Source organism: Parasteatoda tepidariorum, chromosome 1 (assembly GCF_043381705.1).
Source record: "Parasteatoda tepidariorum isolate YZ-2023 chromosome 1, CAS_Ptep_4.0, whole genome shotgun sequence".
In the NCBI taxonomy this organism is placed as follows: domain Eukaryota; kingdom Metazoa; phylum Arthropoda; class Arachnida; order Araneae; family Theridiidae; genus Parasteatoda; species Parasteatoda tepidariorum.
In genome coordinates, this window is record NC_092204.1 from 51,210,142 (window position 1) to 51,235,112 (window position 24,971).

Below are 24,971 nucleotides of genomic sequence, written 5' to 3' on the forward strand. Positions count from 1 at the left end.
AAGTACTATATCAGACTTAGAGTTATTTACACTTTTACCATTGATGCTAGATGCTATTTGCTATTTACTAGTAATAACTTTTGAAACCCGTAATTATAATTCATATTCAATCAATAATACACTATTTATTTAATAATATGCTTATTTAAATGGAATAAATAGGAAATTCAATTAAATAAATATTGAAATAAAGTAATATAAATTGCGAAATGAATTTTTATCGAAGTAAACAAAAAATGCTTATTTTTTAAATAGCTATTTTAAAAAAAATGCATAATACAAAATAAATAAATAAAAACTGAGCCTGAAGCCCCTTCAGCACTATGATTTTTATTGTCAGACATAAATCCTAATTTTAAAATTATAATAGATAAAACTATTAAAAATTTCATTCTTCATATTAAATATTTTCAAAATAATTAGTTGTCGTTCTTTGTTTAACATGTTCAGCATTACTAATGAATCTCAAGGTTTGGTCAACAACAAAAAAAATCTATCATTTATAATTCTATAAATAAAATACTAAGTATCGCTTCTCTAGATAGCATTTTCAAGAATGTAAATGTATTCACTTCAAAAATGATACTTTTTACACATTAAAATCTATGCAACTTGCCAACTACTATTAGACCATTTGACTTAAGTTTAGTTTTATTCGATTCAATGGGGAAAAAAATTCATATTTAGCGTAATCCCATGTAAATGTGTGCCTAATATGTACATAATACAATGCGTAAATATGTACAAGTACAAAACTGTACTTTCTGTACATTAAGTCAGTTATAAATTTTAAATTATCAATCCGATAATTTCGTGTTTTGTCTGATTCGATTAACGTCAACAATACTTAATTTACCAAAAAGCAATATTTAAATATCTATTTCTTTTACAAAACCCGATGCACCACGTCCTACGATTTTTTACCACGTATTAAGAATAGGGTTTGAAAAGAATAGTTTAACGTAGGTCATATATTTCCTTTTTAGGATCTCCAGATTTTGACAATTTTTAAACTATCTATCCTATAATACAACAATGAAAACATTTAATATAATATGTTAAAGGAACAATCACCATGTAGTTTTATACGCTATTAAGTTTTTCTTAAACAATGACTTTTTCAATCCTAGATTCAAAAAAGGGAGAATTATGAAGATAAGTAGTTGTTATGGAATGATAAATATCATTTATCTATCTTGGTTCATTGTGCCTATCAACTGCTGCTATTGGCCTAATATACGTAAGTCTAAAATAATATATCATTTCATTCTCCAAATCTATCTTATGTTTGTTGTCATTTCAGCAATTTACGTAAATCATGCAATGAAAATTTTAACTATTTTATGAATTTTTTATGCTCAGAAATTATATTCTAGGAATCATTTAACATCAGTCTGCTTTGCTCTGTGGTAAAAAAGTAATACTCGTTTGTTATTCTTTTATCAAACCCGATGTTAACCATACTTATATAAATAATGAAAGACGTAGTGGTATTTACTTGATTAAAAAACTTCATTCGCTTCAGATTAAAAATAACAATCGACATGTTTCAAGCGCTCAAAAATAAGCTCCCATTTTAAAGGCTTACCAGGCGTGAATGAAAAGAAACAAAAGTGATTTGAAATATAAAATGCAAAAGTTGCCAACGAAAAATGGAAAATAAGGGTGAGAAAAAAACTAGAAAATCCTCTTTAGTTGAGAGAAAGAGAATAAAAATAAATAGGAAAAGCAAAACAAGAAAAACCACGGGGGCTGAGAAGGGAGAATCAGGGTAAAATGCATTTCCACGCTCTATGGAGAAGTGGTGAGAAACTTATGTCGTCAACAAAGGAATCAGCCTTCATATGAAACAAACAAGATCATCATAGATGATAGGGCATCAAGATGAGCGAATTGTCGAAATTAAATTAATGACCAAGATTCCAACAATGGGCAGCAATAGACGATTTGTCGAATTCTCGATATCAGTCACATCTATGTCCCATAATATATATTACCCAAGTAATATATTACCGCTTCAGTTTCTTGGGATTATTTATTTAATAGTAGTGGTATTTAGTCTAAATCACATGAATCATAAGTCAGCTGTGAGTGAATAAGCTAAATATTTTTAACCATGCTTTTCAAAAGATAAATTTAAATATTTTTGTGTAATCAACCTTTGAATAACAATATCTAAGAATAGTACAATTCGGAAGTTGAAGCTCTATATTTACTTTCTATTGTATTCAGTAGTAATGCAATGCATATTTTAAAAGAGATCGTGAAATTTGGTTTTTGATTTAATAAAGGTGTGACTCTCACATTTGAAAAACTTTTTTTTTTCTTTTTATCATATGTTGGTTAAATTAACATTGAATCACATAAGGTAAATATATATTTATTTGTTGTTTGCTTTTGTGAGAAATTTTGATTTGAACTTATGTGACCTTTACTTAACTGCATTATATTATTCAATCCAGATCAATTCGTGCAGGAAAAGTTTCTTATGAAATTATACAGATTTTTTTTTCTTCTTCTCTCTATTCTTTTTCAATATTCCCACGGATGTGATGAAGCATTATCCACGGTAGGTAAAATGAGTCAAAATTTTCAGTGAGTATAGTTTTGACACATTTCTTGTGGGAAGTAAACGAATACAATTTTTTTTTAAATAGAAAGTGAAACCGTTTATTATAGTTTTCGAACGTGACAGACTAAACGGAAATGCAGCTGAAACAGAATGGTGAATTTACTTCAAGGATGTTCATTAACACGCGGAAACTGCTTAAAATGACGTACTAAAAGTGCGATTGGCCTTTCAAAGAATGCAGCGTTTCTTTTTAATGTATTTAATAATTTTTCTTTTTAATCAATCAATTATCAGTTCCAATATTGAACTGATAGTTGATTGGTTAAACAAATTTCCATTTATCGACATTCTTTACTTCATTTCAAGAAATGAATAACAGAATTAAATTATATCATGAGTTGCTTGAAGATCATTAGCATACGTCAATGGCGTGTAGAATTGTGAAGCTTTAATTTCTATGACCCCTTGGCCCACAATGGGCTGTAGCGGTAATATGTTTACTTTAATGGTGAACAGAGAAGAAGGCAAAGAGGGCAACGCACATTGGCTCAAAACTACTGGATTTAGGAACCATGTGTATACTGCTAAGGAATTAAACCAAATAGCTTTTCTTATGTATTTTTTTTCTCTTGCAGAGAATGAAATTAAAATTAAGTTTATAATTTTAACTATTATGGAAAACTCCTCTTTTATTCTTTCCTTTTGTCTTTATCTTGTTTAATCTTGAATAGTGTTGAAAATGTAATCTAAACGAGTGCACTGCTCATTTTAATAAAAACAGGCACATCATTTAATAACACGCATTAGAATGAAAAAAAATTTAGTTCCAATCATCAAAGTTAAAACTTAAAAGGCATATCTATTTTATTTTCAAAAAAAAAACTGCAAATTAAATATGAAACCGTAAAGGTTTACTCAAAATTAAATAAGCAAAAAAATAAATAAAAATAAATAAATAAGTTAGGTAGTAGCTGAATAATTATTTATTTCTATTATAAAAAGGTTTTTTAACAGATAAACATTTGACTCAAGCAAAATATTTTGTTATTAATAAGTATAAGACGTTTTGAGCAATAGAGTTATTACATATTATTTATTTTAGGGAATTATAATACAAAATTCTTAAATCTATCTAAATTTGAAATTTTAATTTCCTTCGTTGTCTTCATTTATTTATTTTATTTTATTTTTTTAAAAATTTAAACAAATGTGGAGAAAATTAATTCGTTCTGATGAATTTGAGAAATTGTAAAGATAAGCGTTATAAATATATCTATTAAATATATTTATTAAAGGTTACAAAAAATCCTAACTCTCCAGCCGCTGTGATTCTTCCACGGAGCCCTAGAGTTCTTCGGAACATGTTTTGGAAACCGCTGAGTTAGGAAAAGGACCAAGGATAGCTAATTTTCAATATTTTATGTCAATAAAAATTATTTCTGCTATAAAATATATATAAGAAGAGTATGAAAAAAATACATAACTTTTAGACAAGAAAAAAAACTTATAGGTTTTTAAATAAGTTTTTAATTATCTAGAAACGATTGCGCTATGTCAAAAATCCCAATTTGGAGAATGAAAAATAAATAAAGAAAAAAAAACGAGAATTTCCTTTTGTCTTTTTATTAGGCAAAAGATTACCAGAGTAAACAGAAAAGATTCTCATATTTTAAGTATTCTAACAATTTATAAAAAGTTCATCCGTTTTGTTTTGATTTTCAAGCTGGCACGAAACAAATTATTTTAATTTTATCAGATCGTTATCTTGAATAGTATCAAAGAAAAATTTTGCTATTCCACAATCGGTGCAAATTTGATTTTGATATGTCTTGAAATTGTTTCGTTCAAAAAGGGCTGCATTCTTGAAATTTTATAGTTACATTTCAATTGCATTGTTTCTGGCCCAAATATCAACAAACAAAATTTTATTCACACAGCTTAAATGCTCATAAAGCGACTAATTTAAAACAATGTATTGTGTTTTCCATTCAAAATTGACAAAATCACTGAAACTTTCGATGTCCAAATCGGTTGTCACCAAATCATTATTTCTGAAATAAGATATTTATTTGGTTTTTGGGGGACATCAAAATATTTAAATGATGCCGAAATAACAATAAAATAAAATAATGATTTCTATTGTAATATTTTTACATTGTTCTCCCGAACAAAAAAATAACTGAAACGTTTAGGAGAGAAGAATACCGCTTTATGTGAAATTCCACATAAAGCTGTATATAATATAACTATTGGAAGGTGCAATACACATTTGTATTGTCGTTTTTGACTTGCGAAAAAATTTTCAATGATAATTTAAAGACTTTACTTAAAAAAAACTACTATGAATATTTATAACTCTAAAAGAAGCAGAGTTATTTATTATAATAATTATAGAAGATGCCCTAATTATTTATGTTCACTTCAATATTATATGAATGTTTTAAAATATAAAATTATCAATTTAAAACTTCTAATATTGGACAAAAAATTTCAAATAATTTATGTTTAAAAGTTAAAATGGTTGATCTAAATATAAAATTTCAATTTAAGTTAAGTTTTTAAGAATAATTTTTTATTTACTATACTGATATAGCATAGAATTAAACTAGATCAATATAGTTTGTCAATATTTTTGTTGAAACTCACTCTAGATTGATATGAATAGTACAANTATATATTTATTTGTTGTTTGCTTTTGTGAGAAATTTTGATTTGAACTTATGTGACCTTTACTTAACTGCATTATATTATTCAATCCAGATCAATTCGTGCAGGAAAAGTTTCTTATGAAATTATACAGATTTTTTTTCTTCTTCTTTTCTCTATTCTTTTTCAATATTCCCACGGATGTGATGAAGCATTATCCACGGCAGCTTAAATGAGTCAAAATTTTCAGTGAGTATAGTTTTGATACATTTCTTGTGGGAAGTAAGCGAACACAATTTTTTTTTAAAATTGAAAGTGAAACCGTTTATTATATTTTTCGGACGTGACAAACTAAACGGAAATGCAGCTGAAACGGAATGGTGAATTTACTTCAACAAGGATGTTCATTAACACGCGGATACTGCTTAAATTGGCGTACTAAAAGGTTTGATTGGCCTTTCAAAGAATGCAGTGTTTCTTTTTAATGTATTTAATCATTTTTCTTTTTATTCAATCAACTACAGTTCCAATATTGAACTGATAGTTGATTGGTTAAACAAATTTCTATTTATCGGCATTCTTTACTTCATTTCAAGAAATGAATAACAGTATTAAATTATATCATGAGTTGCTTGAAGATCATTAGCATACGTCAATGATGTGTAGAATTTTGAAGCTTTAATTTCTATGACCCCCTTGGCCCACAGTGGGCTGTAGCGGGAATATGTTTACTTTAATGGTGTGCAGAGAAGAAGGCAAAGAGGGCAACGCACATTTCCTCAAAACCTTTGTTTTTAGGAAACATGTATATACTGCTAAGGAATTAGCACTAGAAAGACTGAAATATCTATATTGCCCAAAAGCAGTCAAAATGACTGCACTGTGAAAAAGTAACTAATGTATACAAAAATTTATTTAAAATTAATTTTTAATATTTTTGATATTATTTTCATTTATATAACAAGTTATTAGTAAATATAAACAATAAAGAAAATGATATGTTGTACAAAAAGTCACCAAATTCTAAGAAAATGTGTCATCATTGTTTTTCTAATTGAAATCAAAAAGCAGTCAAAATGACTTCCTTAGGCAATCTAGTGTTAAACCAAATAGTTTTTCTTACGTACTTTGTCCTTTCGCAGAAAATGAAATTAAAATCAAGTTTATAATTTTTACTAATATGGAAAACTCATCTTTTATTCTTTCTTTTCGTCTTTATCTTGTTTAATCTTGAATAGTGTTGAAAATGTAATCTAAACGAGTGCACTGCACATTTTAATGAAAACATGCAAATCATTTAATAACACACATTAGAATGAAAAAAATTTAGTTCCAATCATCAATGTTAAAATTTAAAAAGCATATCCATTTTATTTTTTAAAAAAACTATAAATTAAATTTATAACCGTAAAGGTTTACTTAAAATTAAATAAACAGATAAATAAATAAAAATAAATAAATAAGTTAGGTAGTAGCTGAATAATTATTTATTTCCATTATAAAAAAGTTTTTTAACCGATAAACATTTGACTCAAGCAAAATATTTTGTTATAAATAAGTATAAGACGTCTTGCGCAATAGAGTTATTACACATTATTTATTTTAGAGAATTATAATACAAAATTCTTAAATCTATCTAAATTTGAAATTTTTATTTCTTTCGCTGTCTTCATTTATTTATTTTTCTTTTTAAATTTTAATAAATATTTTCCTGTTGAGAAAATTAATTCGCTCTTTTTTATTAGGCAAGAGATTACCAGAGTCACGGAAAAGATTATCATATTTTAAGTATTCTAACAATTTATAAAAAGTTCATCCGTTTGGTTTTGATTTACAAGTTTGCACGAAACAAATTATTCTATTTTTATCAGATCGTTATCTTGAATAGTGTCAAAGAAAAATTTTACTAATCCACAATCGGTACAAATTTGATTTTAATATGTTTTGAAATTGTTTTGTTCAAAAAAGGGCTGCATTCTTGAAATTTTATACTTACATCTCAATTGCATTGTTTCTGTCCCAAATATCAGCAAACAAAACTTTATTCAAACAACTTAAATACTCATAAAAGCGACTAATGTAAAACAATGTACTGAGTTTACCATTCAAAATTGACGAAATCACTGAAACTTTCGATGTCCAAATTGTTTGTCATCAAATCATTATTTCTGAAATAAGATGTTTATTTGGTTTTTAAGGGACATCATAGTTATTTAAATGATGCCGAAATAACAATAAAATAAAATAATGATTTCTATTTTAATATTTTTACATTGTTTTCCCGAACAAAAAAATAACTGAAGCGTTTAGGAGAGAAGAATACCGCTTTATGTGAAATTCCACATAAAGCCGTATATAATATAACTATTGGAAGGTACTATACACATTTGTATTGTCGTTTTTGACTTGCGAACAAATTTTCAATGATAATTTAAGGACTTTACTTTAAAAAAAACTACTATGAATATTTATAATTCTAACAGAAATAAAGTTATTTATTATAATAATTATAGGAGATACCCTAATTATTTATGTTCACATCAATATTATATGAATATTTCAAAATATAAAATTAGCAATTTAAAACTTCAAATATTGGATAAAAAATTTCAAATAATTTATGCTTAAAAATTAAAATGGTTGATATAAATATAAAATTTCAATTTAAGTTAAGTTTTTAAAAATAATACTTTATTTACTATACTGATATAGCATAGAATTAAACTAGATCAACATAGTTTGTCAATATTTTTGTTGAAAATCACTCTAGATTTATGTAATTTAGTGCTTCGGGAAAATTTTATTCTCAAATTTTCTGTACATATTTACATATGTACATATTACCTATGTTCTCTACATATTATTATATTAATTTTCAATGATAATTTAAGGACTTTATTTTAAAAAAAACTTCTATGAATATTTATAATTCTAACAGAAGTAGAGTTATTTATTATAATAATTGTAGAAAATACCCTAATTATTTATGTTCTCTTCAATATTACATGAATATTTTAAAATATAAAATTAACAATTTAAAACTTCAAATATTGGATAAAAATTTTTAAATAATTTATGTTTAAAAATTAAAAAGGTTGATATAAATATAAAATTTCGATAAAAGTTAAGATTTTAAAAATCATATTTTACTCATTATACTATCGATAACTGTTATAGCATAGAATTTAACTAGATCAACATAGTTTGTCGAAATTTTTGTTGAAACTCACTCTAGATTAATATATAGTGCTTCGGGAAAATTTTATTCTCAGATTTTCTCTAGATATATACAGGCCAGGGCTCGAAAAACCGCCCGTCCTCGGCGGTCAAAAATTTTCCGCGGACAACGAATTTCTCGAATCAGACGTCCGCGCGGACGGCCATTTTCCCGTTAATGTTCGTGATACACTTTCAATTTTTGTTATCCTACAAGAGTCTAGAGCCTCACTTCTAAAATGACCCTCTAATCTAGAAATTCCGTACAGCAACATACTGCGCATGGTGGATTGATGCTTTCTCCGTCTGGAAATACTGCAGCAGTTGAAAGGGACTTTTCAGCAATGAACTTACAAAAAAAACACATTACGTAAGCGTTAAATACAATTATGAACATCCACCTAAATGGAAAATCCTTTTCAGATTTCTGTGCAGAAACCTCTGTAAATCATAGGCTTGATTGTGGAACTGGCAAACGTCATATTTGATTCATTTAAAAAACGCAGTATCCTCGGATATTTTGACATTTAAGATAACTTGACCTTTGTCATTTAAATTATTTCATAAAAGAAATAAATTATTTCATGAAATAAATATTAGGTTTTACTATTAGTAACCTAGTATATCTTTTATTACTGTATAATGTAATCCTAGTAGCTACTAATTCATAGTGTAATTTATATAAATTTTTGTAATAAATAAGAAAAAATATTATTTTTGTTTACTTAGAAGCGACGTGTTAGTTTCGAAGGAGGACGGGTACATTGTTGGACAAGCCGTCCTCGGGGAAGGGTAAAATTTCTGAGTTTTTTCTAGCCCTGCTACAGGCGTATATGGGTACAGTACAGTAATGGGTAAAACTTCTACGGAAATATATTTGTAGTCATTGCAGATTCATTTAAAAATTGATTAAAAAAGTTTGTCTGATTGTTAATCTTTTTACAGATAGATGAAGCTTGATGGAAAAAAAATATACCGGTCTATAATAGTTTGGAACTTAGAAAATAGTAACTTATCGACTCTGTAACTGCTAAAAAAGCAATAATCAGCTCAAGCATTTAAAGCAGATGAAGCTTTTTAAAAAAAACATATTTTTTAATGCAATTATTTGTTTAGATAGCAATAACAGCATAATTATTTCAGAAAATTTGTAATTTTTAGAAGAATAACGTATGTTTATAACGTATAGTACCAAATAAAAAATCTTAAGATTAAATAGTTAATTTTCCTCGACTTGGTGTTAGTTTGAAGTTTTTTTAAAACTCGTTTTATTGTTTATTATAATAGCTCATAAGTTTATAATAGCTCAGCAGCAATGCAATGCAGATATTAGAAGAAATCGTGAAATTTCATTTTAGATTTAATAAAGGTGTGACTCTCACATATGAAATTTTTTTTTCTTTTTATCATATATTGGTTAAATTAACATTGAATCACATAAGGCAAATATATATTTATTTGTTGTTTGCTTTTGTGAGAAATTTTGATTTGAACTTATGTGACCTTTACTTAACTGCATTATATTATTCAATCCAGATCAATTCGTGCAGGAAAAGTTTCTTATGAAATTATACAGATTTTTTTTCTTCTTCTTTTCTCTATTCTTTTTCAATATTCCCACGGATGTGATGAAGCATTATCCACGGCAGCTTAAATGAGTCAAAATTTTCAGTGAGTATAGTTTTGACACATTTCTTGTGGGAAGTAAACAAACACAAATTTTTTTAAATAAAAAGTGAAACCGTTTATTATATTTTTCGGACGTGACAAACTAAACGGAAATGCAGCTGAAACAGAATGGTGAATTTACTTCAAGGATGTTCATTAACACGCGGAAACTGCTTAAAATGGCGTACTAAAAGTGTGATTGGCCTTTCAAAGAATGCAGTGTTTCTTTTTAATGTATTTAAAAAAAATTTCTTTTTAATCAATTAACTATCAGTTCCAATATTAAATTGATAGTTGATTGATTAATGAAATGTCTATTTATCGATATTACTTCATTTCAAAAAATGAATAACAGCTTTAAATAATATCATGAGTTACTTGAAGATCATGCGTCAATGGTGTTTAGAATTGTGAAGCTCTGTGACCCCCTTGGCCCTCAATGGGCTGTTGCGGGAATGTGTTTACTTTAATTGTGTGCAGAGAAGAAGGCAAAGATGGCAATGCACATTGGCTCAAAGCCTTTGGTTTTAGGAACCATACATACGTTACTAAGACATTAAACCAAAAAAAAAATTCTTATATATTTTTTTTCCTTTTGCACAGAATTAAATTAAAATCAAAGTTAAAATTTTAACTATTATGGAAAACTCATCTTTTATTCTTCCTTTTTGTCTTTATCTTGTTTAATCTTGAATAGTGTTGAAAATGTAATATAAATGAGTGCACTGCACATTTTAATAAAAGGATGCACATCATTTAATAACACACATTAAAATGAAAAAAATTTAGTTCAATCATCTATATTAAAATTTGAAAAGCATAAATATTTTATTCAATATATATATANTAAATAGTACCTGAATAATTATAAATTTCTGTGACAAAAATGTTTTTTAACAGATAAACATTTGACTCAAGCAAAATATTTTATTATAAATAAGTATAAAACGTTTTGTGCAATATATTGTATTCCATATCATTTATTTTAGCGAATTGTAATACAAAATTCTTAAATCTTTATAAATTTGAAATTTTTCCTTATTTCTATATCTTTATTTATTTATTATTTTTTTAAAAAATTTAAGCAAATATTTTCCTGTTGAGAAAATTAATTCGTTCTGCTGAATTTGAGAAATTGTAAATAAGTGTTTATAAATATATCTATTAAATATATTTATTAAGGGTTACAAAAAAATTCTAACTCTCAAGCCCCTGTGAATCTTCTACGGAACCCTAGGGCTCTTCGGAACACGTTTTGAAAGCCGCTGAGTTAGGAAAATGACCGAGGATAACTAATTTTTAATATTTTATGTCAATGAAAATTATTTCTGCAATAATTTCCTGGAAAATATATATAAATAGAGTATGAAAGAAAAACATAACTTTTTTACAAGAAAAAAAAAACTTATAGCATTTTAAATAATTTTTTTAATTTTCTTGAAACGATTACGCTGTGCCAAAAATCCAAATTCAGTCAATGAAAAATAAAAAAAGAACGAAGAAAAAAACGAGAATTTCCTTTTGTCTATTCTTTAGGCAAAAGATTACCAGAGTCACAGAAAAGATTCTCATATTTTAAGTATTTTAACTATTTATAAAAATTCATCCGTTTTGTTTTGATTTTCAAGTTGTACGAAACAAATTATTTTAATTTTATCAGATCGTTATCTTGAATAGTATCAAGGAAACATTTTGCTATTCCACAATCGGTGCAAATTTGATTTTGATAGGTTTTGAAATTCTTTTGTTCAAAAAGGGCTGCATTCTTGAAATTTTATAGTTACATGTCAATTGCATTGTTCCTGTCCCAAATATCAACAAACGAAATATTATTCACAGTTTAAACGCTTACAAAGCGACTAATGTTGTTCAAAATTGTCAAAATCACTGAAACTTTCGATGTCCAAATCATTTGTCACCAAATCATTATTTCTGAATGTAGATGTTTATTTGGCTTTTGGGGGACATCAAAGTTATTTAAATGATGCCGAAATAACAATAAAATAAAATAATGATTTCTATAGTAATATTTTTACATTGTTCTCCGGAGCAAAAATTAACTGAAACATTTAGGAGAGAAGAATACCGCTCTATGTGAAATTCCATATAAAGCGGCATATAATATAACTACTGGAAGGTACAATACGCATTTGTATTGTCGTTTTTGACTTGTGAACAAATTTTCAATGATAATTTAAAGACTTTACTTTAAAAAAAACTTCTATGAATATTTATAATTCTAACAGAAGTAGAGTTATTTATTATAATAATTATAGAAAATACCCTAATTATTTTTGTTCACATCAATATTATATGAAATTTTAAAACATAAAATTAACAATTTATAACGTCAAATATTGGATAAAAAATTTCAAATAATTTGTGCTTAAAAATTAAAAAGGCTGATATAAATATAAAAATTTTTGGTTTAAGTTAAGTTTTTAGAAATCATATTTTATTTATTATACTATCGATTATTGTTATAGCATAAAATTAAACTAGATCAGCATAGTTTGTCAATATTTTTGTCGATACTCACACTAGATTGCAGTCTAGAATTTGGTTCTTCGCAGTGTCTAGAATTCAGAAGAGTCGTCTGGAATTTAGTGCTTTAGTGCTGCACGTCTAGAATTTAGTGCTTCGGGAAAATTTCATTCTCAGATTTTCTGTAAATACAGGCATATATCATTGCACAGAAAAAAGGTTCAAACTTTTGCAGAAATAGATCTTTTATCATTGTAGATTCATTTAAAAATTGATTAAAAAAGTTTGTCTGATTGTTAATCTTTTTACAAATAAATGAAGCTTAATGAAAAAAATATATTTACATGGTCTATAATATTTCGTGACTTAGAAAATAATAACTTATTGATTCTGTAACTGCTCAGAAAACAATAATCAGTTCAAGCATTTAAAGCAGGTGAATCTTTTTAAAAAGAGGAAATTTTTTATTGCCATTATTTGCTTAGATAGCAATAATACCATAATTATTTCTTCAAAAAATTTGTAATCTCTATAAGAATAACGTATGTTTTAGGAAGTACTAAATAAAAAATCTTAGGATAAAATAATTAATTTTCCTCGAGTTGGTGTTAGTTTGAAGATGAAACTCGTTATAATGCTGATTATAGCATTTTTTTTTTAATGAAAAATTGTATTTCTTTCTTTGTTTTCGCACATTTAATATCCATTCCCCTCTGAAAAAAAAGCAAAATTTAGCATGGAGAAATTCTAAGCATTTATCCCTCTATTATTTCACGAATATACACTTATTATCACCGAAACAAAAGCATAATTTTTTTTCAAATGTGAACTGTTAGTTTTTCATTATTTTCAAGCTGAAAATTAAAAAGTGAAGAAGCGGCTATTAAAATTACAGTATATATCGAATATAGCAGTCGTACCTGTACATTTATACTTTCTTTAAAGTGATTTTTTTAAATGATATAAATATTTTATTTTGAAAACATGAGTATTAATTACGAAAAAAGAAAGAAAAATGAAGTCAGAGTAAATGCTTAAAAGAGCGAGCAATAATGACATATCATAGAAATACATTAAAAAAAATAGGAATGAACACCCAGGCACAACTTTTTCTTTAATTATAGTTTATAAATAGAAATATTTAATTCTGTGCTTATTTATCAGTTTCGACAAAACCATTAGTCTTATCTCGTATTATCTTATTAAAGGCAAAGAGCCATGGTGGGTGTGTGAAAGCTTGAATAAGTTTCTTGTCCATCGATCTGACTGGGGAGCCAAGGAACCAACAGGAGTACTCCAGTGCCTACCAGGCCCAGTGGAATATATTATTATTCACCACACAGTCACTCCCTCCTGCACTTCTTTCACAGAATGCTCAAAATCTATGAGAACAATACAACTACAGCACCAGAAGGATAACAGTAAGAAAAATTTTATTATACTTTTAATTATAATATAGAGGAGGATGAGTAATCAACGTCCTCAATTTATAGGGTGCTCACTAAAATTTCAATTCAAATTCTGAACTTTCGATTTCTTGTAACTTTCGGTTGTCTAACACTTCTAAATAAAAAAAGGTGTATAGGCATAGCAAGTGGCCATGCACAATAAGATTAGACAGTTTACAGCGCCACTTGACAGAAAATTACGGTATTAGCGTTCGTTTCTATCTCGAAAACGGTACAATATGTGAGATACAAAGCTGTAGAATATCATCGATTTAGTAAATATATATACCTTGTAAAAATTAATGCAAAAACGAAAAACGCTCAATTTTTTTTTTTTTTTTTACGTGATGAAGTTGATAAAAGAACTGCAGCTTGATTAAGCTAAAGAACTTAACTCATCAGTTGTATAGAACGCAGTTGGTGAATATGATTACGAGATAAAACTATTTCAAGTAGGGATAGAATAAAAATTTTGTTCAGGGTTTAACTTAGATTGGGAAGAGAAGTAACAAAAGCTCTTTTTCTTAGATTGTACTTTTCTGGTTACCATAGCAGTAGACAGCATCAGACTTTGTGATGGGAGGAGTTCTTTGGTTAGACAGACAATAGTTTTCATGGAGTACCTTTATTACTAACAATTAATATTTTACAATTGTGTTGCAGGTATTATACAGGTATGATGCAATAATTAAGTGGTTTTTCCGCTTAAGACCATTTCGTCAATTCACAATTGTTTCATAAACAAATAAATGCGTTTTTAAGTATTATTTTCTTAGAATTAATCTTTAGAAAATGTTTATTCATTATAAATCAACGATTTTATGCAACTTTGCAAATCACTTTTTTTTTATATCTCTTATCATTTTGGAGACTCTATCAACTCTATCAATTATCTCTTATCAACTCTAAGTGTACCACCACCGGATAATGCAATAAGGGATCTTTCATTGTGGCACATTGCTACTTAACTATGTTTGATATGAACTAAATGTAACTTGATAGAAACTGAAACATCACAAAATCTGATAATCAAAATGCCAATTAGAGCAAAGAGAATAAAAATAATTAAAGCTAACGGTTTGTCGGATAGGACTGAAAACTGGTTAAAACTAAGTGAGAGTAATAGAATTGAATTAAGATTGTTAGACAATTATGAAAAACTTTGTTAATGACTTTAAATCTAATTATTTTCAGATAGACCTAATTTATCAGATTTTGCTAACGTTCTTAATTCTCAACAAGATATTCATTTGTCGTTTCTAATTTGCACGTTCGAATAAAAAATTGACACCGTGGAGACAGCGTAACTCAAAAAATTTAATTTTTGTAGATTTTTCTAAATCAAAATAAAAAAAGGGATTAGCTTTTTAAGGATAGTCGCGAAAAAGATGTATATATCAACGATTCGAATAAAAAATATTGTCAAAGATTTATAAGAATTTTTTTATGAATATTTAGATAATATTATAAAATTGAGTAAGATATCAACGATTCAAATAAAAAATATTATCAAAGATTTATAGGAATTTTTTTTATGAATAATTAGATAATATTATAAAATTGAGCAAGATATCAACGATTCAAATAAAAAATATTTTTGAAGATTTATAGGAATTTTTTTTATGAATATTTAGATAATATTATAAAATTGAGTAAGATATCAACGATTCAAATAAAAAATATTTTCAAAGATTTATAAGAATTTTTTTATGAATATTTAGATAATATTATAAAATTGAGTAAGATATCAACGATTCAAATAAAAAATATTGTTAAAGATTTATAGGAATTTTTTTTATGAGTAATTAGATAATATGCATTATAAAATTGAGTAAGCCACTCAGACACACAACCTAGTGAAATTTAGAGCAATCATATAATCATGCAATTATATAATTAATCCATCATATAATAATATAATAAATGATATAATCACATAAATTTTTCCTTTTAGAATGGCTAGACATAGGTTACCATTTTGTGATCGGAGGAGATGGTCATGTCTACGAAGGTCGACCGTGGTACAAAGTTGGAGCTCATACAAAATATCACAATAAAAAATCTATTGGTATTGCTCTGATTGGAGATTTTGATAAAGAAGCACCAGATCCATCTATGCTAGACCTTATACCGAAAATTGCATGGTGTGGCGTGGAAAAAGTAAGTTAAATCAATACGCCAATTTCTTATAGCATAATTAATTTTAAAGAAAGTAGCAATAAAATTAGTAATTTTTAAAAAGTGCAGAGTATGGGTTTATCGGATTGAAAATAAATCGGTATGTCTAAAAAGGTTTAAACTTAAAAACCAAAATTCCAAATTTATTTTTTTCGTTAATTTTTCTTTTCAAAGTTTTCATATGATTTAGCCACTATAAACATGGTTTAAAACAGATTTGTATTGGAGCAACGTTGTTACAAAGTTCACAATTCTCTTTTCTGAAAATAAAACTTATTTAAAATCAAAGCCGATAGCAACACAACAAATCATTCAATTGTTTTTTATTTATAGATATTTGCATAATCTAGTTATTATTTATTTTTAAAAAAAAAACATGTAAGTGAATGTTGAATCCTCAGAAGATTCCGAATACATTTAAAAGTATATCATTTTACTAAATATTCAAATTTCTGAAATCTCACTCGATTGAAATTTCAAAATGCGATTTATGTAATAAAAAAAGACTATGTTCATTATAAATGCTTTATTAACGTCCGATATATAGTAAGAAATTCAGGATCATGGTTTAAAGTATCGGCACTTTGGGTGCATTTTACAAAATCCATTTTTACCGCAAAATACTTCCCCGCAACTTGTACGGAAATACTTATTTACTGAGAGTGATTCAGTGATTTTACCGTAATTATTACTGCAAAAAGACGGTGTATCAGATTTTTTGTTCTGTAACATGTCGTGGAGAAAATAAATTTTACTGCAAAAAGTACCGGCTCCTTGAGTGCCAGTACTTTTTACCGTAATTTGATCTGAAATTTTTGTTGCTTTGTAGATGCATCTGAAACAAGGGTCGCATGGGGTTTAAAAAGTAAAAGAAGTTGGGTCTAATTTTACCATTTACAAGACGAGAATTATTACTAGTTTACATTTTAGAGTATCAAATACTGATGATGTTTCAATGTAATGTATTTGATGAAGTATCTGCTTTTTGGCACCTTCCTCTTCATCTGTGGTTGACTACCAGTGGCGATGAAGCAGTGATATCGAGAAACTGAAAGCGATGTAACAATATAAGATATGCAAAAGAAATTTTTTACAATATATACAAGTTTAAAAAAAAATGGGGAAAATCATCTCACTTATCCTCAAGGACATAATAATGAAATAAATTGTATAAATAAGAAAACAATTTTTTTGCAATTTTTATCACTTCCCGTAACGGAAAAATAAAGGAAAGGAAAGATAAAGGGGGGGCGGGAATTATGTTGAACAAGGAGTAAACCAAAACTTTGTTGTCTTCTGTGAAATTTAGAATTTTTCCATTTCAATATTTAGTAACTCAAGTAGTTTTAAGAAAGTTCACGTAGCTTTAAGTTAAGTAGTTTTAAGAAGTTCAAGTAGTCAAGTAATTTTAGTAGTTCAATATTAGTAAAGTATTCAATGATTAGTTATAATGTGGAAAGAAAAATAATACTGGATTCTGCATTTTAAATTTTTTAGTATTCGTAAAACAAAAGGGTAAACCTAAGTTGGGCGTCTTATGTCCACTAAGGCTACTATACTAGGGTCTATATGTCTAATTCAGGGGCTCTAATGTCTACCACAGAACTCCACATTATGGATAGGGCTTATTATTTATTTATATATTTTTATTTATTTACTTTTATTTATTTATTTTTATTTATTTATTTATTTACTTTTATTTATTTATTTTTATTTATTTATTTATTTATTTTTATTTATTTATTTGTTTTGGTGGAGCTGACAGAGAAGCTTATTTTTATAAAGTCTACTGCAAACTATCAAGTTAAGTCAAAAATCATTGCGTTTTTTTTCGTTTTTTTTCGTGCAACATATTGAAGTAGTGCAGTTTCTGATATTCTTGAAGCATTTGCAACAATAATTTTTACATCATTGATAGCTGACCATTTAAGCTTCATCGTATATAAAGAAAAAATTTAACTGTTTTGATGAGTTTTAAAGATTAGATAGTTGAACATGGAAACTCAAAGTGCTGCCATATTTTACTATTTTACTTTAGTCGAAGGAAAATCGTGTATCAAGCTTGTGAAAAATTACGTCAAGTTTACGATGACAATGCTCTACATGAATATCAATGCCAAAACTGGCTCAAAAAATTTCAAGCTGGTGATTTTTATTAGAAAGATGCTCCTCGTTTAGGAGGGCCTTCTCGGATTTATGATGACACAATAACGGCATTGATCCAGTCAAACTCACATTACATGACACGAGAGATTGTAGAGACATTGAAAATCAGTCAAAAAAGTCTCAACGTCCATCTAAGGAAACTGGGTTACGTAAGCAAGCTCGAAATTTGGGCTCCTCACGAATTCGAATAAGTTCATTCGACGGCACGAATAAGCACCTGCCATATGCACTTTCCTTTACAAACTATGAAGTGTAATGTAGGTCACTGAAAGCACTTGTTGAAATATCCAGTATAGTGACATTTAGATACGTTAAGCTAGAAAATTGTTTTGTAAAAACTATTTTAATTAAATTAAAGCTATAATCTGGTAGGAGATTTTTGAACGATGAAATATTGTTGTTCATTTCAATTTTCATGTTAGGTTTTATCGATGTAATAATAAATAAGTACTGATGTGATATGATTTAAATTGGTTTATAACACTAAATAAAATGAAAATTATTTGTTTTTCACTCAATGAAATAGCCGAAAGCGGAAAAAAGTTATAAAAATCTTCTCGCCGGAGATTTTTGCTCGCCAATGAATCGATGACAAGTGCTTTAGTTATTTGGAGAACAAATCAAAGTTTCATAAAAATTGCCTCTTGTGCTTCATTAAATTATTAAACAAATATATAAATGATATCTGTAAAAATATTTAAAAGATAATTTAAAATATAGAATTTTTTTATAGGGGTATTTGAGAAGTGATTTCAAGGTAATCGCTCATAGAGATGCTTATTGTACAACCTGTCCCGGAGATGCTCTTTATAAAATCATTAAAACATGGCCGCGGTTTCCTAAAAAAGTTCCAATTCCGTCATACACATGTGATGTTACAGAGGCACCAACAACTGAAGCTGCCACAACAGCAGCGCCTGCTACCGAAGCTCCAACTACAGCAGCACCTACTACTGCAGCACCTACTACTGCAGCACCTACTACTGCAGCACCTACTACAGCAGCTCCTACTACTGCAGCACCTACTACAGAAGCTCCTACTACTCTAGCTCCAACAGAAGCTCCAACAACATCAATAGCTGCCACTGAAAAGCCAAAGGAAACTGCACCTAAACCTATTACCAAAATCGTTTATGTGGTGTTTCCACAACAACAACAGAAATATCTCCCTCAACAGAAATATCAGTCCTCTTGGCAAAAAAATCCATGGTTGCCACCTTGGGAATGGGAATGGAAATAAATTAAATAAAATGACTAAACCAGTAAAAGCAACTAAAAAGTATTAATGACTGTTAAAGTAATCGTAATTATTTGCGCTGATTTCAGTTTATGGTGACTTTGTTTCAATTTTTGTCGTAATAAATACAAATTACCAACGTATGAATAAACAACGTATGGTGGGCGGAGCTTAACTGTTTCGTTTTTATAATGGTTTTTCGATGCTCTTTCGACAAAAGAAAATAAAAAAAGCCACAGTTTGAATGCCTAATGATAATTTTGAACTATACATGCCATCCTGACGTAAAGAATTGTCTTGGCTTTAGAACGGTCAAATAACTTAAATATTTCAAAGGTTATTAAACTTTTTTAAAAATACCTTATTCTAATTCTTTGCTAATTTTCATGAGCCGAGATTATGCAGTATCAGAGAAAGTTTTTAAATATTAAAAAATTAGACCACAAACGCTTTTTACTTTCTTAAAACTGTGTCATTTCTCCATATTGCCGCTTTGCGTCACTTTTAGAATAAACATAGACGGCAATGGCTTACGATAAGCTGAACTTGATCTAAAAGTCATGAGTAACCTCTGCAAACTTACTGCAAACTACAGTTATAAAAATAGTACATTCGCAAAAAAGCACCATTTCTTGCGAAGACAGAGCCTTCGAAAAACAGCTATAATGAAAACATTTGCTTCAATCTTAGTTCGTTTGAAAGGTACAACCGTTTATCAGGTTCAAATTTTGCTTGTTTCTGTGTGAGGAAGAAAATTTCTTATCTAGTTATTGTAACAGTATGTCTTCATGTCGAACAAGATTGAGGCAAATAATTATATTTTGATTTGTAATGTCAGTTAACAGTTATCTTAACAGCTATGACACAAAATGAAAAAACAATCACGTGTTGTCTATGTTCTCAAAAAAGGGTAAAAAAAATTAAACTATAACAGTAATCAGATAAAATTATTCATATTATTGATGTTTGTAGCTTCTGATACTGCAAAGGTTGTTAGGTCCTATTTTTCAGTTGAATGAGTATCTGTTAACTGCATCGCTGCTTTCCCTCATCCCACCAACTGGTTATAAGCCTATGGAATTATTCTTTCTGTGGTTTTTCTTACTTTTCAACACAATAGGCTTTTAAAATGAGGAAAGAGTTCTATTCACTTGATCTAAGGATGTAAACAAAAAATTCATATTTATAACTTTCTATTGATTGAGTGGCAATTAAAGTGATATTTGAAGATGAACTTCTGATTTAGATGTCATTTAAAGTTAAACATCTCAATTTGCAATGGATTTATACCGGCAGTTTCATGCAAGCTTTAAACGGAAAAAAAAAACATTAAATTGAAAAATAAAATTTTAATATTGCTCTTTCGTTCGCAGAATTATTCATTCACCCATTTTTTCTTGTCAAAGATTTAAAAGAGAAATTTCAATCCCATGGAAATTGGTGTTTAAGCTCCTTGAGATCCGTGCCTCAAAATTTGAGAAATTCATGATCGAGTAATTCCTTTTTCACGTATCTAAGATTCGAATTTTTATTCGTTTAACTTGATTTATTCCATTTGTATTTCGATGACCATAAACAAAGAATTTGTCAGATAGATACTAAAATCTCTCCAATTTTTTTCGCAATTTTCTTCTTAATTTTATGAAAAAGTTAAATAACTCCAATTTTGTCTCTGTTTGTTCTTTGCGAAGGGAGTTATTTCTATAGACAAACTATATATGTGTTATGACTGTCAAAATGATAGTCAGAAATATTCCAATTCCCGCGAAAACAAAGTAAATATGAACTGATTTTTCTCCAGTTTTCCCTCTTTTCTGAGTTATGTTTACTTTACTTTACTTTACCTTTCAGCATCATCATGATTAATATGTATATGGGAGTCTGAGGTCAATTACGGTTCTTTTGCCACCATCCATATTGTAAATAGAGACATTGAGGTGATACTTTTCAGTGACTGTAATGCAAATTGGAATAAAAACATATATATAAATATTTTGTATTCTATGAAAAGATGTATTGCTCTGTTACAAAAGACAAACAACCTAGCACTTACATGTTCAGATATAGTTTCTCGTTGCTATAAAATCTGTGAGGGAGCTAATTATTTTTTATTTATATCAAAAATGTTTTCATACCAATTTCTTTTAAACAGGGTTCCCACGGTCTGAAAATTATTTTAAAGTGATAGCGAAAGTGATATAAATCTAGATGTTTTAAGCTACTAATAAATTTTTAATTTAATGTAAATATAAATGGGTGCCAAAAAATTACTCGGGAACAATTTCGTAATTCTCTTTCCGTAATTCTCTAAAATTTAGCTTTCTATGAAAGCAAAATTTAAGCATTTTTCAGTAATCTTGAAAAATCTTAGCTACAACTCATTTATTTTTTCCAGATCGTGGGAACCTTGCTTAAAATAGATTTCTCAGACGGAATTTTTTACTTTATATATTTCCCTTAACGCTTTAGCACAGAATGTTTATTAAACATATTTTTCATGCTTTTTTCATTATTTTGTATTATTTTTGGTCAAAATAAAAAAATATATATATTTAGCATTTTAATAATTTATGGTTAGGGAATATAGTATGAAACTCACGATATCTTTTTCTGAGTTAGAAGTAAAATCTTCCCAACACGGCTCATTTCGAAAAATAATTTTACAAATTTGCACTTTTTTGCGAAGCTAAGAAAAACAGAATAATCTAATGGATTTAAATATATTCATAATGGGATGCCGTTAGCTTGCCTAAATCTCTTAGCACATTTTTTAAAATAAGTTTTTTTTTTTAAAAATATTAAAAGTCAATAGTTCTTTTAAAAGCGCTTTTTCATCATACGGCATGACGCCGATCAAATCGGATAACGGCATGACGGAACAATTATATCGCTGTCAGATGATTAGGCTGACGCTTTTTCATTAGTCCGATGTCGCTTCCTTGTGCCGAGAAAGACGAAAATACTGCTGACCGTAGTGAATATCATATAAAGAATTTGAGTGAGTGGAAGAAAATAAAATGCTTTTCTTCACGAATTTTCAAAGCAAAATATTTCCTTTATACATTTTGTTGAAAACGCAAACGAGGAGTAGTGCCATTTATAAAATGAGAATAATTGCTAAAATGGCAAATAAAAAAATTTTACTCGTGGTATTTAATGGTAAATATTTGAATTCCCGTTGATTCGATTTCTCCGAGAGCGTAATGTACTCTTTGAAGGAAATTCCGATAAAAAGGGTCAGGCTGTGTGATAAGTGCCTGATGATCTGCAAATCACCGACAAAGCATATTCAACATTCAAATGGATCAAATTTTGCACTAAAGAGAACTTACAACAATCAGCATTTAAACGAAAATCATGCATCATATTTAAAACCAAATTCAAGAAAATCAATTTACTAACTAAGTCTTCTATTTTAAGTAATGCACTACTGACTGAGGTGAAAAAAAAATGACGATTGATAATGTAATGTAAATAGTTATTACTAGAGCCCGGATTTTGATGACCTAAAAAATCCCCATTAATGCCCTTAAAAAGTGCAAAAAATGCCCTTAAAAAGTGCAAGAAATGCCCTTTAAAATGCGAAAATTGCGCTACAAATGCCTTATGACATGACTTAAATAAAGTAAAAATATTGAACTGAAACAATGTTTTACTCTTTAAAATTATTATGAGCCATTTCAAAAAATGTAAAGCAATGCAATACTTATTCTACGTTCATTAAGGTTTGAAAAATATGTTTTATATCCTAAAATAGCAAAAAAAAGGAAAATAGATTGACTCCAAAACATTTTCATTTTGTATAGAAACTTTAATGAATGTAACAACTTCCATCTCATAATATTACTAAATATCAAAATTACATTGGATTATTAATTTTTTTTTTTGATATTTCGAAATGTAAACGAGCGTCTCTTGTCTGAAAGTAAATTTTTATACCTGGAGAAGCTTCTTTCAACGTTTACTGATGTTATTGGTGCGTACTTGAAAAAGACGGTCTCACTTACTGACAATTCTTCTTTAATTTGAAAAGATGTTGCTTCACCTGTTAATATCCTAGAGATTTTCCTCACTGTTTGGAAGCCAGTGTAATGATAAAAAAATAATAAGAATTGGAAAAAACTAACAAAAAATTTAAAAAATGTTTTAAAATGCAAAATAAGCCAACAAATTTAATGAAAAATGCCCTATAAATCTAAAAAAATGCTCTAAAGGACAAAAAATTTCCAAAAATGCAAAAAATGCAAAAGAATGCAAATGTCATCAAAATCCGGGCCTTAGTTATTACAATACCTTTTTTATAGAACAATTTAAATCGCTAAAAGGGAAATCACTGTAATTAAAACTGGAAGATTGCTATCATCCTAGTACATGGTACTCACAAGACTTGGTGAAATACACAGGTTCATATATTACAAAAAATTTTATTGTGTGTATCAATAAATCTTCGTTAAGTAATTAACTCGTTTTTTTCTCGTAAAGTAGATAAATAAGTGAAAGCATTTTAGTTTCAAGGCTCGCACCATATAATAGAGTTCTAAGGCTAATTATAAGCTGTCGAAAAGACGTTTTTGAGAAGCTTCAGGAATGTCAATAGAAAGAAATTCAAATTTAATGTTCAAAGTTCAGAATAAAATAGCCTATAAAGCGTTCGCCTTCCAATAAGGTGAACCGGATTCAAATCCCAACGATGGCTGGTGGATACGAATTCCGCACCCGGCTCGGACCGACGACAGTGCTGACTTAAAATAATATCAGTGGTAGACGAATCATGGTATAGAGTCCGATTGCCGTCAGGCTAAAGGTGGGAGGGTTACGTGGTTTTCTCCTCCATGTAGCGCAAATGCAGGTTAGTTCCTCCACAAAGTCCTCCACCAAGGCAAATTTTCACCCCAATACTTGATCTAGGAGTTCCCTTGTTTTCTGGATTGGGTTTAAAATTACAAGAATACGGAGTTGAACGTTAGTTGTCGTAAATCCAAAAACTGGGTCGGCTGTTCATCGACGGTTATGAAATAAAATAAAATAAACTAACTTTTATCTAACTGTATCTATGTGTTTAGTCGTGCCAGTCAACCCAGCGATATTTTTTGTTTTTATTGTTAGGTACCAGGGATATTGTGGGGTTTTATAAATCAACTATGTCAACCTTCATCTATCAAAAGGTACTTCTTTATAGAATCAAGTTAACATGTCTTATATACTAGTGAATTAGAAATTTAGTATTTATAGTGGTAGTTACGCCACATTGCTCCCCTTCCAGAATTTTATTTGTGATAGAATTCGATGAACGATTACCACTAGTTGATTCATGCTGCTTATTTATTTATTTATATCAATTTTGCTCATAGTATTT

At 28.2% G+C, this 24,971-nt stretch overlaps 1 protein-coding gene across 1 annotated transcript in view; it reads left to right on the forward strand.

Annotated features, from left to right (window-relative positions):
* The window catches only part of LOC107450360 (peptidoglycan recognition protein 3), a 33,350-nt gene that overhangs the window by 6,808 nt on the left and 1,571 nt on the right, over window positions 1-24,971 (forward strand). The window contains exons 2-5 of the mRNA XM_071185462.1: window positions 1,131-1,240; window positions 13,795-14,007; window positions 15,989-16,194; window positions 19,112-19,616. Coding sequence (XP_071041563.1) covers window positions 1,150-1,240; window positions 13,795-14,007; window positions 15,989-16,194; window positions 19,112-19,616 — 1,015 coding nt within the window. The 5' untranslated portion in view covers window positions 1,131-1,149. The remainder of the gene's footprint in view (window positions 1-1,130; window positions 1,241-13,794; window positions 14,008-15,988; window positions 16,195-19,111; window positions 19,617-24,971) is intronic.